Source organism: Thunnus thynnus, chromosome 7 (assembly GCF_963924715.1).
Source record: "Thunnus thynnus chromosome 7, fThuThy2.1, whole genome shotgun sequence".
Lineage (NCBI taxonomy): Eukaryota > Metazoa > Chordata > Actinopteri > Scombriformes > Scombridae > Thunnus > Thunnus thynnus.
This window is the reverse complement of record NC_089523.1, coordinates 34,889,781-34,909,222: the sequence shown is the minus strand read 5'-3', so window position 1 is coordinate 34,909,222 and position 19,442 is coordinate 34,889,781. Positions and strand designations below refer to the sequence as shown.

General features: G+C 37.9%; 3 protein-coding genes across 3 annotated transcripts; all 3 read left to right on the top strand.

Annotated features, from left to right (window-relative positions):
* Positions 1-4,580: 4,580 nt before the first annotated feature.
* Positions 4,581-5,510, top strand: LOC137186663 (olfactory receptor 6E1-like). Its single transcript, XM_067595736.1, has one exon. The coding sequence runs from the start codon at positions 4,581-4,583 to the stop codon at positions 5,508-5,510; it is 930 nt and encodes a 309-aa protein (XP_067451837.1).
* A 4,330-nt stretch (positions 5,511-9,840) lies between these two features.
* Positions 9,841-10,770, top strand: LOC137186662 (olfactory receptor 6E1-like). Its single transcript, XM_067595735.1, has one exon. The coding sequence runs from the start codon at positions 9,841-9,843 to the stop codon at positions 10,768-10,770; it is 930 nt and encodes a 309-aa protein (XP_067451836.1).
* Positions 10,771-14,958: 4,188 nt separating this feature from the next.
* LOC137186824 (olfactory receptor 11A1-like) lies at positions 14,959-15,885 on the top strand. Its single transcript, XM_067595860.1, has one exon. It carries the CDS (start codon positions 14,959-14,961, stop codon positions 15,883-15,885), a length of 927 nt encoding a protein of 308 aa, XP_067451961.1.
* Positions 15,886-19,442: the final 3,557 nt, after the last annotated feature.

The following is a 19,442-nucleotide window of genomic DNA, read 5'->3' as shown; positions in this document are numbered from 1 at the left end:
GGTGGGCGGCCATCTGCTTTGACCGGTTGGGTTGAGAGAGAGAAAGAGAGAGGGAAAGGGGGAGGGGGGACAGAAGAAAAACAATCACAACAACAACAACAAGGACAAGCAGCAACAGCCAGGGAAGGATGCCATCAGGATTGTGAAGGACCTCGAAGGCTCGGCCCGGGACTCAGGTTTTCCTGTGAGATGAGAAAGCACAAAAAAACTCCGGGGAAGAAGCAAAGTTAGTGACATGCATTGATGTTACATGAATGCATACAGATGGAGAGGAGGAGGAGGAGAGAGGAGCTCAGTGCATCATGGGAAGTCCCCCAGCAGTCTAGGCCTATAGCAGCATAACTAAGGGCTGATCCAAGGCGAGCCTGGTCGGCCCTAACTATAAGCTTTATCAAAAAGGAACGTTTTAAGCCTACTCTTAAACATAGAGAGGGTGTCTGCACCCCGGACTGAATCTGGTAGATGGTTCCATAGAAGAGGAGCCTGATAGCTGAAGGCTCTGCCTCCCATTCTACTTTTAAAGACTGTAGGGACCACCAGTAAGCCTGCATACTGGGAGCACAGTGTTCTAGTGGGATAATACGGTATTATGAGCTCTTCAAGATATGATGGTGTCTGACCATTAAGGTCTTTGTAAGTTAGGAGAAGGATTATAAATTCTATTCTAGATTTTACAGGAAGCCAATGTAGTGAAGCTAAAATGGGAGAAATGTGGTCTCTTTTTCTAGTTTTAGTCAATACACGTGCCGCTGCATTCTGGACCAGCTGGAGAGTCTTTAGAGACTTGTTAGGGCAGCCTGATAATAAGGAATTGCAATAATCCAGCCTAGAAGTAACAAATGCGTGAACTAGTTTTTCTGCATCTTTTAGGGACAGGATGTGCCTGATTTTTGTGATATTACGTAAGTGAAAAAAAGCAGTCCTTGAAATTTGATTTATGTGGGAGTTAAAGGACATATCCTGATCAAAGATAACTCCCAGATTCTCATCGTCAAATGAGACACACTTTCACTGTTTTATGTCTTCATATATTTTGATTGTTTGTGCCAACTGTTACTGATTTCTGATTGGTGCCAGTTTTGTTGATCTTATATCATTCTTGAATAGTTAAGTGCTGAATGACAGACTGGTCTGTGTCTACTGGTGCATTGAGTACAACAGTCCAGACCACTTTTCTAACAGCCAACACTTTATTAAGCAACTGTAAATTTCACAACATAAATAGTGTTAATGCTCTCACCAGGGGATTGGATCAAACACACACACATACATATATTAATTTACTAATTTTTTTACTAGCATTCTAATAATTTATTAATATAATAACATCATTTATTAAAAGGAAAAACAATTTACCATTTTGCCTTGATGTGAGGACACTAATAATATACAAGTTCTAAAAAATTCTCCAAATTGTCACACGCCAGAAATTCTCAAAGAACAGAACTTCATGAGTCTGAAAAATTGGGGACGGCATAGTTGCCCCGTTACAAATGTAATATTTCTGAGACTTATCACTCACACAGCAAGACAGCTGCATATACGTCATTTAAGTGAGGCCAGGTACCTGTTGTGTATTACAATTCTGGTGTCCATTTTGGCATGAAATTGCAAACATAAGTGATTTTTGTGGCTCAGGTCAGGACTAAATTCAGGAACAGATTTATGATGAAATCTGTAATGACTTTGTGACTTTAACTGTTAAATTGTCCTTGTATTTTGATGTATCATATCATATATCATATCATATCATATCATATCATATCATATCATATCATATATCATATCACATCATATCATATATCATATATCATATCATATCATATCATATCATATATATCATATATCATATCATATCATATCATATCATATCATATCATATCATATATCATATCATATCATATCATATCATATCATATCACATCATATATCATATCATATCATATCATATCATATCATATATCATATCACATCATATCATATATCATATATCATATCATATCATATCATATCATATATATCATATATCATATATCATATCATATATCATATCATATCATATATCATATCATATCATATATCATATATCATATCTTATATCATATCATATATCATATCATATCCTATCATATATCATATCATATCATATCATATCATATCATATATCATATATCATATCATATATCATATCATATATAATATGATATGATATATATCATATCATATATCATATATCACATCATATATCATATCATATGTCATATGTCATATATCATATCATATATCATATATCATATATCATATATCATATATCATATCATATATCATATATCACATCATATATAATATCATATGTCATATATCATATCATATATCATATATCATATATCATATATCATATCATATCATATATCATATCATATATCATATCATATATCATATCATATCATATCATATATCATATCATATATCACATCATATATCATATATCATATCATATATCATATCATATCATATCATATAGCATATATATCATATCATATCATATATCATATCATATATCATATCATATCATATCATATATCATATCATATCATATCACATCATATATCATATCATATCATATCATATATCATATCACATCATATCATATCATATATCATATATCATATATCATATCATATATCATATCATATATATCATATCATTTATCATATATCATATCATATATCATATCATATATCATATATCATATCATATCATATATCATATCATATATCATATCATATATCATATATCATATATCATATCATATCATATCGTATCATATCATATATCATATCTTATATCATATCATATCATATATCATATATCATATCATATCATATATCATATATCATATCATATATCATATCATATCATATATCATATCATATATCATATATCACATCATATATCATATCATATATCATATCATATGTCATAAGTCATATATCATATATCATATCATATATCATATATCATATATCATATATCATATCATATGTCATATCTCATATATCATATCATATATCATATATCATATCATATATCATATCATATATCATATATCATGTCATATATCATATCATATATCATATCATATCATATATCATATCATATCATATACCATATCATATATCATATCATATATCATATCATATATATCATATCATATCATCATATCATATATCATATCATATCATATATCATATTATATCATATCATATCACATCATATATCATATCATATATCATATATCATATCATATCATATATCATATATCATATCATATATCATATCATATCATATATCATATCATATCACATCATATCATATCATATATTATATACCATATATCATATCATATATCGTATCATATCATATATCATATCATATATCATATATCATATCATATATAATATATATCATATCATATCATACTATATATCACATAATATCATATCATATATCATATCATATATATCATATCATATATCATATATCATATAATAGCATATCTTACATCATATAATATCATATCATATATCATATCATATATCATATATCATATCATATCATATCATATATCATATAATATAATATATCATATCATATATCATAAATCATATCATATCATATATCATATAATTTCATATATAATATAATATATCATATATAATATCATATAATATCATATATATCATATATAATATCATACATCATATCATATCATATATCATATCATATCATATCATATCATATATCATATATCATTGCATATCATATATCATATCATATCATATATCATATCATATATCATATCATATATCATATCATATCATAGCATATATGTCAGATCAGGAACAGTTCTGTTTAGTTATTATTTTGTTAAATAGATCTTATTTACACATACAGTACATCAATTGTCTTGTGAGTAATTAAAAATAAGGCTGCTACAGTGAGGGCGTCTGGTCCAGGTCTGGATGCTGGACCCCTACAGTGAGAGCGTCTGGGGGCTCTGTTATGCTGTGGGGGACATTTTGCTGACATGGTTTGGGTCCACTTGTCCCCTTAGAGGGAAGGGTCACTGCTAATCAATACAAAGTAGTTGTGAGTGATCAGCTTTATCCTGTGATGAAACATGTCTATCCTGATGGGAGTGGTCTCTTCCAGGATGACAATGAATGGTTTGATGAGTATTAAATGATGTGAATCATTAGAAGGTTATGACCTTCACAGTCACCAGATCTCAACCCAGCTGACGTGTTAGACAGTGAGGTCAGTCTGCTGCTGTGGGCGTCTTCTGTCTGAAACATTTAAAAGAAGCAGAAGCAGAGTTTCAGCTCAGTTAGGAGGGAGTCACAGTCTGACTACAGCAGGCAAATGTCTTGATGATGAATTTTATTTCTTTGCGTAATCTGAATACTACAAGGGTGTTTAACACTTTAACTGCACACACTTCCAAGCAGGCACAGTGCTTAAGGTTAAAGTTTGACTATAACAAAATGTAACACTGATTAGTTCATGAACAGTGTTATATGAGGAGCATGATCAACTCTACACAGGTTTCATATTTCACACTTGGTGCCTACTTTGACACTGGAGTTTTTAAATACTTACTTTTTATGGTCACTTTGTCTTTATATATGTTAATTATTTGTGCCAATGTTTTGCTCATTGTGGTTATCTGTATGAACAGAAGCTTACATGAACCTATGTACCTTTTTCTGTGCAGCCTGTTCGTAAATGAACTGTTTGGTAGTACAGGGTTGTTTCCATTCCTTCTGGTTCAGATCCTCTCTGACATTCACACTGTTTCTGCTCCCCTTTGTTTCCTGCAAAATTTCGTTTTATACTCTTATGGTGGTGTTGAATATTTAAACTTAGCCATCATGTCTTATGACAGATACCTCGCTATCTGTTGTCCTCTGCAATATAACACACGTATGACATTTAACAAAATTGCCATTCTTATTGCTGTAACATGGTTATGCCCTATGTTACTGTGTTTTGTGATGACATCCTTGACTAACTCCTTACAGCTGTGTGGGACCATTATTAAGAAAGTGTACTGTGATAACTACTTTATTGTCAAACTGGCATGTTCCGATACAACAATCAATAACATCTACGGACTCTTTGTTACTTCGCTCTCAGTCTTTTGTCCTCTAATTCTAATTATTTTCACTTACATTAAGATTTTAAAAATATGTTTTTCTGGTTCTAAACAGACCAGAAAAAAAGCTGCCAGTACCTGCACACCTCACCTTATCTCTCTGCTGAACTTTTCATGTGGAGGTGGTTTTGAAATAGTACAAAGCAGGTTTAATATGAACAATCTACCCAATATTCTGCGAATCTTTTTGTCGTTATACTGGCTCACATGCCAGCCACTTTTCAATCCTTTACTGTACGGCCTGAATATGTCCAAAATCCGCATTATATGTAAAAGTCTTGTCTTTGCTTAAATGTAGGACAATAATGTAAAGACCATCCATCCAACAGAGTGTTTCCCACACAGTGAAAATATATTTGTGGTTTTAAAAGATCTAAAGTCTGACACTTTAGATTCAGCTGAACACCAGCTGTGCATTCACACGCTACACCTTGGGAGTGGATTCAGTTTTTCATGACAATTTCAAATGAATGCACATTTTCTCATTGCACTGTATTTTGAAATGCACATAATGTATAGAAGAACATTATAATAATACAACAGATGTTGTTTTTTTATTAGAGGCAAAGCTGTTTTGATAAGCAGCAAATCAACAATACATTGGAAACACTGATATTTGCTCAACCCAAGTAATGATAAAAAAATTATCAAAAAACACATTTGATAAAAGTTGTGTCAACACTGTCTGTAAAATTTATATTAAAGCTATGACTTTAAAATAAAGTTTTTAATATAACAATAAGAATACAGTTTGGTTTGAATCATTCTTTTTAAATATTCAGTGTAAGATTTTCTTTAAGTCACTGAACATAAAATTATTTAAAATATATTAAGACATCTATTACTACTGCACTTTAAATTTACTCAAGAAAACAAACTTCAAACATCTCCTAGTTCTAAGCAGATCAAATGATTGATATATATGATATATAAGTGACATATTTATTTCTTTTTGGTGTTAATTATAAATTATTTCAAAGAGACATCAGAAATTATGTTCTATAAAATGTGTCAATTTGATTTTTCATATTTTTTATATTTATAAATACATAAATAAGCTAACATATGTTGGTACTGGTAGGAGTGCATTTTATTAGTAGTAATAATTCATAATTATCATACATAATCATTAATTATGAAATCAAGATATTATTAATATTAATTAATAATTCGGGCACCAACTGTTAAAGAACCTCACAGGCAGGAACACAACTGTCCGATATGTGAGGAGCACGGTTGGTTATTAGCAATAATTAATAATTATCAGAGATAACTATTAATTATAAAAAATAATAGAATTATTAATATGAATTAATAACTACGGGGCACCATCTGGAAGCTGGGACCAATAACCAAACAAGGTAGTCTCATAAAAGAGTTCACCTAGAACGGTAACATCTGAGAGAGATCAACATTCACAGGTGAACAAAGAATTCAAGCTGTGACTCCTTCAATCAGCCACTTTTCACAATATGTTAAACACAATAATGACAAAAGAACTTCTCTTTAAAGATATAACAGTGTTTATTAAACTTAGCACAATTAACAAAGTTAACTTTGCTCTGATCAATAAACTACTGTACCAAAATATATTTCTACCAAAGCAAAACACAACAGTTATGTACAGGGTTGAACACATGCAGGTGAATGCATGTGTGTGTGTGTGTGTGTGTGTGTGTGTGTGTGTGTGTGTGTGAGAGAGAGACAAGATGGCGATGTGATCTGGTGTGATGACGCCGTGGGCTTAAATGCAGACGTGAGTATGGGAGGAAGTCCCGTCACGTGAGAACCAAATAGCGGAAGTGATGGTGGGTGGTGTCTTGGTTAGACAGAAGCAAGATGGCGCCGCCTGGTGGTCGGCGTCTTGCACTTACCCAGTTCCGTGTAAAACACACGTGTCTGATGGTGGATAAGGTAGAATAGAGCAGCACTTTGTTCGACGTTAATCTGACCATCAAATGAGTAAAAAAGTGTTGGTGCGTGTATGCGTGTGTGCGCACGTGTGTTCTTGCGACACGCAAGAGAGGGAAGAAAGAGGAGGGAAAGCGATCGTGAGGGGGAGAGAAGCGGTTCCTTTGTCCACAGAGAACACGCGCACAGACGGCAGTCTGTAACGCACGTTGTCTGGTTTCTGATTGACAAATCAACTTACTTCCTCACTTACGATGGCACAAACACAGCAGTAGTCCCAAGTGGGGAGAACACAAAAATAGTCTAGTGTGGTGAACACAACTAAACAGGCAGCAAATACTCCTCCTTTAAATACTCCTCCGAGTAAAGCAGAGCAAAGGGACTCGGCGGTCCGTCAATCCACACAACAAAACAATAGCAATGAAGCTTAAAAAGCTAAAGTTAACAACAGCACTGAGGCTGAAAAGAACACACAAACTAACACTAAACCTATTACTTGGTCGCTTCAGAAAGCGAGCAGGGTGTGTGTTAAGTCCATCTTTCAGTCCGGCTCGGTTCCTTGGCTCGGACGCTGACAGTGCCGTCTTCGCGCTATCAGCGGGCTTCACGGCAGCTGATTCTCGGTGGGCGTTGCGGAGAAAACAGCAGAATCAACTCAGAAGTTATCCGCGTCTTCCTGAAGAAAATCTGTTTCTTTCTTCTTCAAGTGGTGAGAGTGTTGGTTGCAGCAGTGGTCTCTCTTGGATCCAGGGATGATGTTCGGGTGAACATGGGAGAAGTCTCGTCTCGTCCGGCGACGGGAGAGTCTTCCAGTTGGTGGGGGAAAAACACGTGCATGGGGTCACCTCCTTCAGTAAACTGGCTCACGGAGGCAGTGAGGCTTCCCCCAGATCAGTTCACAATGGAGTGCGTTTTCCTCTGTGTGCCTTCCTCTGTGCTGGAGCGTCTCTGCCAATGAGAGACTGTGGTTGAGATCGTTTCCAGTTTAGCACCTAGGTGCGAACTGGCAGTGCATGTTGGGATATGGAGTCCAAAATGGACTCTCTTTGTCTGTCCTGGCGCTCTTTCCTGTTATCAGGCTTTGTGACTTGCATGCAGGCCTGCCTTTGTCTGATGCACATGGAAGATGAGGCCCAACATCCCCCCTTTGGTCTGAAGAGTGGGGTGCTGGCCACAACCTCCAGAGCAACCCAAGGGCCGAACAGTCCCTGTGTGTTGGAAGTAACCTGGTGGTTACACAGTCCATGTGCTCCTGAGACAGGCGGGATGCTGGAACAGTCCGTATATTCCTGAGAACAACAAAGGTTTGAAACAGTCCATACAGTTCACAGTTCAGAGTTCACAGAGGCTTGTCTGGGCAGCGACTGAGGCAAAGTCTGGCTAATTACAGAGGCAGAGTCTGGGCAATGTTCTAACAAACCTATGTACATTCAGTATTAATCAACACAATCCTTTTGCTGCTCTTTAGTTATCACCAATAACAAAACTCAAAAGTCATGAAAGACAAGAAAAGGTGAAGGAAAGGTGGTTAGGTTACTAGGCTCTCTCCTGAAAGAGGTTGGAGTCAGCCAGTGGAATGGTGCAGACTGGTGCATATGATATCATATATATCATTTCATATCATGTCATATATCATATATCATATCATATATCATATATCATATCATATCATATCATATATCATATATCATATATCATATATCATATCATATCATATCATATCACATCATATCACATCATATCATATCATATATCATATATTATATATCATATATCATATCATATATTATATCATATCATATATCGTATCATATCATATATTGTATCATATCATATATTGTATCATATCATATATCATATCATATCATATCATATCATATCATATATCATATCATATCATATATCGTATCATATATCATCATATCATATATCATATAATATCATATCATATATAATATAATATATATCATATCATATATCATATATCATATCATATCATATATCATATCATATCATATCATAGCATATATGTCAGATCAGGAACAGTTCTGTTTAGTTATTATTTTGTTAAATAGATCTTATTTACACATACAGTACATCAATTGTCTTGTGAGTAATTAAAAATAAGGCTGCTACCGTGAAGGTGTCTGGTTCAGGTCTGGATGCTGGACCCCTACAGTGAGAGCGTCTGGGGGCTCTGTTATGCTGTGGGGGGCATTTTGTTGGCATGGTTTGGGTCCACTTGTCCCCTTAGAGGGAAGGGTCACTGCTAATCAATACAAAGTAGTTGTGAGTGATCAGCTTTATCCTGTGATGAAACATGTCTATCCTGATGGGAGTGGTCTCTTCCAGGATGACAATGAATGGTTTGATGAGTATTAAATGATGTGAATCATATGTTATGACCTTCACAGTCACCAGATCTCAACCCAGCTGACGTGTTAGACAGTGAGGTCAGTCTGCTGCTGTGGGCGTCTTCTGTCTGAAACATTTAAAAGAAGCAGAAGCAGAGTTTCAGCTCAGTTAGGAGGGAGTCACAGTCTGACTACAGCAGGCAAATGTCTTGATGATGAATTTTATTTCTTTGCGTAATCTGAATACTACAAGGGTGTTTAACACTAACTGCACACACTTCCAAGCAGGCACAGTGCTTAAGGTTAAAGTTTGACTATAACAAAATGTAACACTGATTAGTTCATGAACAGTGTTATATGAGGAGCATGATCAACTCTACACAGGTTTCATATTTCACACTTGGTGCCTACTTTGACACTGGAGTTTTTAAATACTTACTTTTTATGGTCACTTTGTCTTTATATATGTTAATTATTTGTGCCAATGTTTTGCTCATTGTGGTTATCTGTATGAACAGAAGCTTACATGAACCTATGTACCTTTTTCTGTGCAGCCTGTTCGTAAATGAACTGTATGGTAGTACAGGGTTGTTTCCATTCCTTCTGGTTCAGATCCTCTCTGACATTCACACTGTTTCTGCTCCCCTTTGTTTCCTGCAAAATTTCGTTTTATACTCTTATGGTGGTGTTGAATATTTAAACTTAGCCATCATGTCTTATGACAGATACCTCGCTATCTGTTGTCCTCTGCAATATAACACACGTATGACATTTAACAAAATTGCCATTCTTATTGCTGTAACATGGTTATGCCCTATGTTACTGTGTTTTGTGATGACATCCTTGACTAACTCCTTACAGCTGTGTGGGACCATTATTAAGAAAGTGTACTGTGATAACTACTTTATTGTCAAACTGGCATGTTCCGATACAACAATCAATAACATCTACGGACTCTTTGTTACTTCGCTCTCAGTCTTTTGTCCTCTAATTCTAATTATTTTCACTTACATTAAGATTTTAAAAATATGTTTTTCTGGTTCTAAACAGACCAGAAAAAAAGCTGCCAGTACCTGCACACCTCACCTTATCTCTCTGCTGAACTTTTCATGTGGAGGTGGTTTTGAAATAGTACAAAGCAGGTTTAATATGAACAATCTACCCAATATTCTGCGAATCTTTTTGTCGTTATACTGGCTCACATGCCAGCCACTTTTCCATCCTTTACTGTACGGCCTGAATATGTCCAAAATCCGCATTATATGTAAAAGTCTTGTCTTTGCTTAAATGTAGGACAATAATGTAAAGACCATCCATCCAACAGAGTGTTTCCCACACACTGAAAATACATTTGTGGTTTTAAAAGATCTAAAGTCTGACACTTTAGATTCAGCTGAACACCAGCTGTGCATTCACACGCTACACCTTGGGAGTGGATTCAGTTTTTCATGACAATTTCAAATGAATGCACATTTTCTCATTGCACTGTATTTTGAAATGCATATAATGTATAGAGGAACATTATAATAATACAACAGATGTTGTTTATTTTATTAGAGGCAAAGCTGTTTTGATAAGCAGCAAATCAACAATACATTGGAAACACTGATATTTGCTCAACCCAAGTAATGATAAAAAAAATTATCAAAAAACACATTTGATAAAAGTTGTGTCAACACTGTCTGTAAAATTTATATTAAAGCTATGACTTTAAAATAAAGTTTTTAATATAACAATAAGAATACAGTTTGGTTTGAATCATTCTTTTTAAATATTCAGTGTAAGATTTTCTTTAAGTCACTAAACATAAAATTATTTAAAATATATTAAGACATGCAGACGTGAGTATGGGAGGAAGTCCCATCACGTGAGAACCAAAAAGCGGAAGTGATGGTGGGTGGTGTCTTGGTTAGACAGAAGCAAGATGGCGCCGCCTGGTGGTCGGCGTCTTGCACTTACCCAGTTCCATGTAAAACACACGTGTCTGATGGTGGATAAGGTAGAATAGAGCAGCACTTTGTCCGACGTTAATCTGACCATCAAATGAGTAAAAAAGTGTTGGTGCGTGTATGCGTGTGTGCGCACGTGTGTTCTTGCGACACGCAAGAGAGGGAAGAAAGAGGAGGGAAAGCGATCGTGAGGGGGAGAGAAGCGGTTCCTTTGTCCACAGAGAACACGCGCACAGACGGCAGTCTGTAACGCACGCTGTCTGGTTTCTGATTGACAAATCAACTTACTTCCTCACTTACGATGGCACAAACACAGCAGTAGTCCCAAGTGGCGAGAACACAAAAACAGTCTAGTGTGGTGAACACAACTAAACAGGCAGCAAATACTCCTCCTTTAAATACTCCTCCGAGTAAAGCAGAGCAAAGGGACTCGGCGGTCCGTCAATCCACACAACAAAACAATAGCAATGAAGCTTAAAAAGCTAGAAGAGTGGGGTGCTGGCCACAACCTCCAGAGCAACCCAAGGGCCGAACAGTCCCTGTGTGTTGGAAGTAACCTGGTGGTTACACAGTCCATGTGCTCCTGAGACAGGCGGAAGGCTGGAACAGTCCGTATATTCCTGAGAACAATAAAGGTTTGAAATAGTCCATACAGTTCACAGTTCAGAGTTCACAGAGGCTTGTCTGGGCAGCGACTGAGGCAAAGTCTGGCTAATTACAGAGGCAGAGTCTGGGCAATGTTCTAACAAACCTATGTACATTCAGTATTAATCAACACAATCCTTTTGCTGCTCTTTAGTTATCACCAATAACACAACTCAAAAGTCATGAAAGAAAAGAAAAGGTGAAGGAAAGGTGGTTAGGTTACTAGGCTCACTCCTGAAAGAGGTTGGAGTCAGCCAGTGGAATGGTTCAGACTGGTGTACTGAACGGGAAGGAGGGAGTCCAGTCTGGCCTGTGTGTGTTGAATGTACCTTTAAGAGATGTGTGAATCCTAGTCGTAACTGGATTTGAAGTGAAATGCCAAGACTATATGTCAGATGTGTCTGTGAAGGCTGCATAGCAGTAGTAGTAGCAGATCCAAGGACTTAGTCTAACTTATGTTACCTTATGCTTACCTATGTTACACCTGACTTCACACCTGACACAATATCTAAGGCATGCAAAGGTTATGGGGAAAACAAACTGCAAACTGACGGTGACCATGGTACTGGAGGGAGTGGTAGTAAGCGTTAGTGCATGCTGAGGTTGTGGCTACAGTACACTACACTTAACTGGGGGGGACACTACCACGGTGGCTCCACCCCCCTTCAATGTGGAGGCTGCTCCATGCATCCAGGGAGTAGAATTGGCCGAAAAAGTTCAGTCAGGGTTGGTCATCACCCCTGTGGTTTCGTTTCCCACCCCGCTGGCGAGGAGGTCTGCGCCTGAGAGGTCCTGTTCTGCCGTCCACCTTTACGTGAGGCACCTTGTTTCCTTCCAGTGCTAGGTTGGCATCTCCTGACGTGTGGATCCACAGGACTCCGGCGTCATCTTCATGCCCTCTAGCAGGGCACATGAGGTGAGGTAACCCAGGTAGAATTCTACTTGACTATCAGAGTCGAAGCATTTGACGTTGCTTGTGAGGGACTCAAGCTGTCGAGTGTGCAAGCCTTGGCGTAGACGTGGCGGCGGACTGTCTGAAACATCTGAGACTCCTGAGTCGCTCAGGTTGTCATAGCGATGAGGGCAACTTCTTACTCTTCCTGGTGGGGATGGAGTTCTGTTCAGACAGGGGTGCGAGCTCTGCGATGTATTCAGCTCACCTGTCAAGGGGGGCCTGCAGGCACCACCTTCGATCTGGACACGGGGGGGGGGTATGGTTGAGGATTGAGGGGGGTGCACCATTGGAGTGTGGGGCACCTGCGTCCATCGGGTGTGCTAATGGAGGCACTTGACAGTCATCTGTACTGTTGAGGTCGGAGACTGCACCACCAGGGGTCGCTAGGCTACTAGCTGGCATCTCCTAGTGGACTGCGGTCATCTGCTCCTTTACCTGGAGGGCTTCCTGGGGCAGGCTTCGGCTGGTTGCGATTGGAGAAGGGACCTCTTTGAGGTCAGGAACGTCACTTGGTTCCTGGGTGGCCATGTCGACAGTGGTGCTCATCTGTCCGGCCTGGCCTTCTTCACGAGTGTCCTCTGCTCTCCTCTTAAGAGACTGGATCTGCGTGCGCAGGGTTCTGTTGGTGTCCTGTAACCAGAGTATCTCAGTACCTGAGCTTAGGCAGTCTTGACGCAGCCTGCAATTCTCGTCCAGTACAGCCTTGTAGCTGTGTTGCAGCTGGCTCAGCTGTGCTTGGTGCTCTGTGGCTACAAGCTGGGCTCTGCACTGATGGAAGAGAAACATCTCGCCAAACAGGTCTGGGATGGTGCACTTTGGCTTCCTGGCCAGGGGTATAGGTGTATTCAACTAGTTCCTGTAACAAATAATCACATTCGCTAATACTATAGCAGTTGAGATTCTCCTGTTCCTCTATGTTAGTTCCTCCACACTAACATGGTTATAGGCAGCATAGCCTACAGTGTCTTGACATTTCTGAGAAAAAGCTAGGACTCATACCTCCTTTACTGTGGCTGGAGGGACAAACTGATTGATCCATGCAAAAGGCCGGGTCCCAGATTCAAGCATTACACACAATAATAAATATCCTGGACTGGAGTTTGTGCCCAACAACCCAAACAGGCTTACTGAGCCTGCCATATAATTTACTTAGCACATCTTAATTTACTGAAAACACATCTGTTGCACAAAATAATGTGGACGGAAATCTTGTGTAACCGAAATGCAGTATACACTTTATGCTCATGCTCCACTGTTTGTATTGTTTGTCTGTGCAGTTTTTAACAAGAACATAAACAATCAACACTTCCTGAAAAAAAGATGTCCATCCAGTCTGAACTTTGCTTTGTCTGGCCAATCAGATTGAATTTTGAGGCAAACAAGGTTGGATCAATTCATGACAGGAAGTCTTGCTTCTTCTTTATGGAGATGAATGGGAGGTGAAATTCACAAGATGTTTGATGAAGGCATCCATATAAAAATGAAAATGTTCCCTCAAGTGAAGGAAGAAAACAAATTATTTTTCGTTATGTTTGATCTACCTGTTTTTTCTTTGTGCATTTTTTTTAACATCCATTAGAGATCAGTATCAGTAGCGTTGGTTCCTGTGATAATAAAGTCAGTCTGCTGCTGTGGGCGTCTGCTGTTTGAAAAGTTTAAAAGAAGCAGAAGCAGAGATTCAGCTCAGTCAGGAGGGACTCAGTCTGCCTGCAGCAGGTGAATGTTTGGATTCACACAGTGTGTAATATCTTAACCCTAGTCTGATACAGATTTTATATGAATGACTGTTTGTTGTTTTCTTGATGATGCATTTCTTAACTGTATGCTCTCTGTGTGTTTAATACTTAAGCTCAGTGTAGGTTTAAAGGAAAACTAAGCCTTTAGAAATCTAAATGTAACATAACAAGTTTTTAGGTCAGAAGGATCATGATCAACTCCACACAGGTTTCATATTTCACACTTTCTGCCTATGTTGACACTGGAGTTTTTAAATATTTGTATTTTATGATCATTTTGTCTTTATATATGTTAATAGTTTGTGCCAATGTTTTGCTCATTGTGATTATCTGTATGAACAGAAGCTTACATGAACCTATGTACCTTTTTCTGTGCAGCCTGTTTGTAAATGAACTGTTTGGTAGTACAGGGTTATTTCCATTCCTTCTGGTTCAGATCCTCTCTGACATTCACACTGTTTCTACTTTCTTTTGTTTCCTGCAGATTTTCTGTGTGTTCTCTTATGCGTGTGTTGAATTGTTGAACTTAGTCATCATGGCTTATGACAGATACCTCGCTATCTGTTGTCCTCTGCAATATAACACACGTATGACCACTAAGAAGGTTGCCACACTCATCGCTTTAACATGGTTATTTCCCTTTCTTGCAATTCTTGTTGTGATTTCTTTGAGTGCTCCTTTACAGCTGTGTGGAAACATTATTAACAGACTTCACTGTGGAAACTACTCCATTGTTAAACTGGCATGCTCTGACACCACAATCAACAACATCTATGGACTCATTTACACTGTTATTTCAATCATTATTCCTCTCATTTTAATTCTTTACACATACATTAAGATTCTTAGAGTTTGTTTTTCTGGTTCTAAACAGACCAGACAGAAAGCTGTCAGTACCTGCACACCTCACCTTGCTTCCCTGCTCAACTTCTCATTTGGGTGTATTTTTCAAATATTACTGAGCAGGTTTGAATTGAGCAGTTTACCAAATGTGTTGGATATTTTATTATCTGTATACTTTCTAACATGCCAGCCGCTCTTCACTCCTGTACTGTATGGGCTGAAAATGTCCAAAATCCGTCTGATATGCAAACGTCTGTTATGTGGTAAAGTGTAGGGCAGCCGACACATTTATTCAGTTCAGCTTTACTAACGTAAAAGCAATAAATGAACTCCACCAGTGTCAACAGTCATGATGTGTCTAGTTTAGTGTGACTGTGTGGACAGTAAGGTTATTAAACATGCAGGTCGGACAACATCAACAAAGGTTTTCGATTGATTTTTCTCCCCAAACAAATTATGACCAAATGCATTTCTTTGTAATGAGGGTGTATGTTTGGTTTTAATTTTGGTAGAGACATTTTTTTGGATAACTGTGTATGTGCACTTGGTGACTCAGCCTGACTCATGATGTAAATGATGCAAAATGTGTACTTTGTTGAATGTATATTAGCTGACTTGCTTGTAATCAGACCTGTATTGTGGATTTTTCACTGATTACTGTTGGTTATCATTGCTGTATTGTCTGTGCGTGTCACTGATGGAAAACAACTGGGACACTGAGTGATTGAGCTTGAGACAAATGCTGGATCATGGCCAGCATGATGCTCATCATGACTTACTGGGATATTTTGCAATCTATTCCTCTGTCCTGCGTGCGGACGAGCCCAGGTACCACAGCGAATCACTGATCCAGTGGATCGGTCATCTGTCACCCCATTTTGGAGAATAGCAGGTCTCCTTTGCATGCTGATCCTGCTCTCCGGAGATGTTCAGCTAAATCCTGGATCAGTGACACCTGTAGTGCTGCAGAACCGTGATGCTGATTTGTGCCCGAGTGTGTCTGGAACTCCTCTGGTGCCAGTGATGAATGAGCAGCAACTTTCTGAGCCGGGCTTCTCCCTTAACAGACTAAACTTTGTTAACACGACGCATGATGTCTCAATGAATAATTTTTCACTACTGGGCTGTGGAAACCTTGATAGGTCCAGTGTCTCTCTCACAAAACCTGCTGCTGACACACCTGTGTATTGAAACAATGCAGTGAGGCGGCCCTTCGGTGGACATTTTAACATCAGAAGCATTACTGCAAAGAGCAATCAGCTAACTCATCCTGTGTCTAATTCAAATCTGGACTTTCTCTGTCTGACTGAAATGTGGTTTCATGTGTTCATGGTGCCGGATACCAATGTTTCAGAAGAGACAGACCTGATGGAAGAGGAGGAGGAGTGCTTTTTTATGTGAGAGACAACATCAAATGTGAACATGTGGTTTATAATGTGGGTAACACATTAGAATATGTGGAATAAAAATAATGTTATCCCAACAAATGTCTTTTAACATCATAGGTGTCTGTAGGCCCCCTTCTGGCACTGGTTTATCAGATCATAACCTAACCCTATGTGCAAGAAAATTGACTAAAAGTAGATTGAAGACCACGGCAACTAAGACAATGATCCTTCAGTGCATACCCAGAGCTAAGCAAGAAGAATTTACCAATGAAATTAACAGCTTGAACTGGGATGATGTACTGTCCTCTGATGATCTGGACTATGGCTGTGATACTTTTACTCACAGAATCAACTCTGTGAGGGAAAGATTTAATGTAAGGATACAGATGAAATCTAAAAATAAAAACAATTTACCGTGGATTAATGAAAACTTGTGGAAACTAATGAAATCTAGAGATGCTGCACTAAGGAAGGCAATTAAAACTAGAAGAGACACCGACATGCTGATTTATAAAGGTTTAAGGAACAAAGTTATCCAAGAGTGAAGAGAAGCTAAATCTCGTTTTTATCTCAATATTTTGAATGAGGATAAAGGCAACAGTAAATTGATCTGGAAAAACATTGATAATCCCACAAGGAGGGACCCAAAATTTTAAACTCAAAGTACAGGGAAAGTGAATTGAAGATCATCTTACTGTTGCTTCTGTCTTTAATAATTTTTTCTTGAGTCTGTATATGAGTTAGGAAAAAAAATTACAAAAAGGAAACTGGATGTTGTTCCTATAGATGCTACAGGTCAGGTTTTAGAAACTAATGAGTTACAAGTAAATAAAATCATCATCTCCTTAAAAAGCTCCAAAAGTAGAGATGCTTTCGACATTTGACACCATGTTTGTCAAATCACACAAAGATATTTTAACTCCCCCTATTGCTCATTTAATTAACTTGTCTTTTAAACACAGCTCCTTTCCTGATGACTGGAAATGTGCCATTGTCAAGCCTATTTTTAAATCTGGAGACCGCCTTGAAGCCAGTAACTACAGACCAATAAGTATACTGCCAGTACTCTCAAAGGTTGCTGAGAAAGTTTTCATTAAACAACTGACAACATTTCATAATACAAGCAATTTTGGTCTACATTGTATGCAATTTGGCTTTATGGCAAATCATTCCACTGAACTGTTACCTTGCACTTAATAGAGCAAATTAAATCAAGACTTGACAAAGGAGGAGTAGTTGGTGCTTTAGATCTGCATTAAGCATTCGACACACTCAATCATAATCTTTTAATATCAAACTCTCTAAATTTAACTTCTCATCTAGAGCACTGGCATGGATGTCTTCATATTTATCTAATAGGAGACAATGTGTTAAAGTTGGTGACACACTGTCCAGTAACATGAAGTGCACAATGGGTGTTCCACAAGGGTCAGTGTTAGGTCCCCTATTATTTAGCCTATATATTAATGATCTCCCTCAACAGTGTCATGATGTAGAATTACAAATGTATGCAGATGACACCGTTGTGTACACACATGCAAAAACAGCTGAGTTAGCTGCTGCTAAGCTAACAATTGCATTGTTGGAACCATCTTCCAGATTTGGGCCGGGGTGCAGACACCCTCTCTATGTTTAAGAGTAGGCTTAAAACTTTCCTTTTTGATAAAGCTTATAGTTAGGGCCGACCAGGCTCGCCTTCGCCCAGCCCTTAGTTATGCTGCTATAGGCCCAGACTGCTCTCTCTCCTCCTCCTCCTCTCCATCTGTATGCATTCATATAACATCAATGCATGTCACTAACTTTGCTTCTTCCCCGGAGTTTTTTGTGCTTTCTCATCTCGCAGGAAACCCTGGGTTCTGGGCTGAGCCTCCGCAGTCCTTCGCAGTCCTGTTGGCATCCTTCCCTGGCTATTGCTGCTGCTATTGCTGCTGTTATTGTTATTGTTATGATTGTTGTTACTCTGTCCCCCCCCCCCTTTCCCTCTTTCTTTCTCTCTCTCAACCCAACGGGTCAAAGCAGATGGCGCCCACCTAGAGTCGGGTTCTGCTTGAGGTTTCTACCCGTTAAAGGGGAGTTTTTCCTTACCGCTGTTGCCAAGTGCTGCTCATGGGGGGAACTGTTGGGTCTCTGTAAATTAAAGAGTACGGTGTTGACCTGCTTTATGTGAAAAGTGCCCTGAGATGACTTGTTGTAATTTGGCGCTATATAAATAAAAATTGATTGATTGATTGATTGATTGATATGTTTTAATTGTTTTTCCAGATCATGTTAATACCAGGTGGAGATGAGCTCCAAAATACGGGACTCAAAGTGCGTATTCTGCTAACAAAAAGATTTTTACTGACTTCCCTGTCTCATTAAATTTCAATTTCAAACTGAAAAGGCTTTAATGATATGACCATAATCAGACACAGTAATACCAAAGCACTCTATGAACACTAGC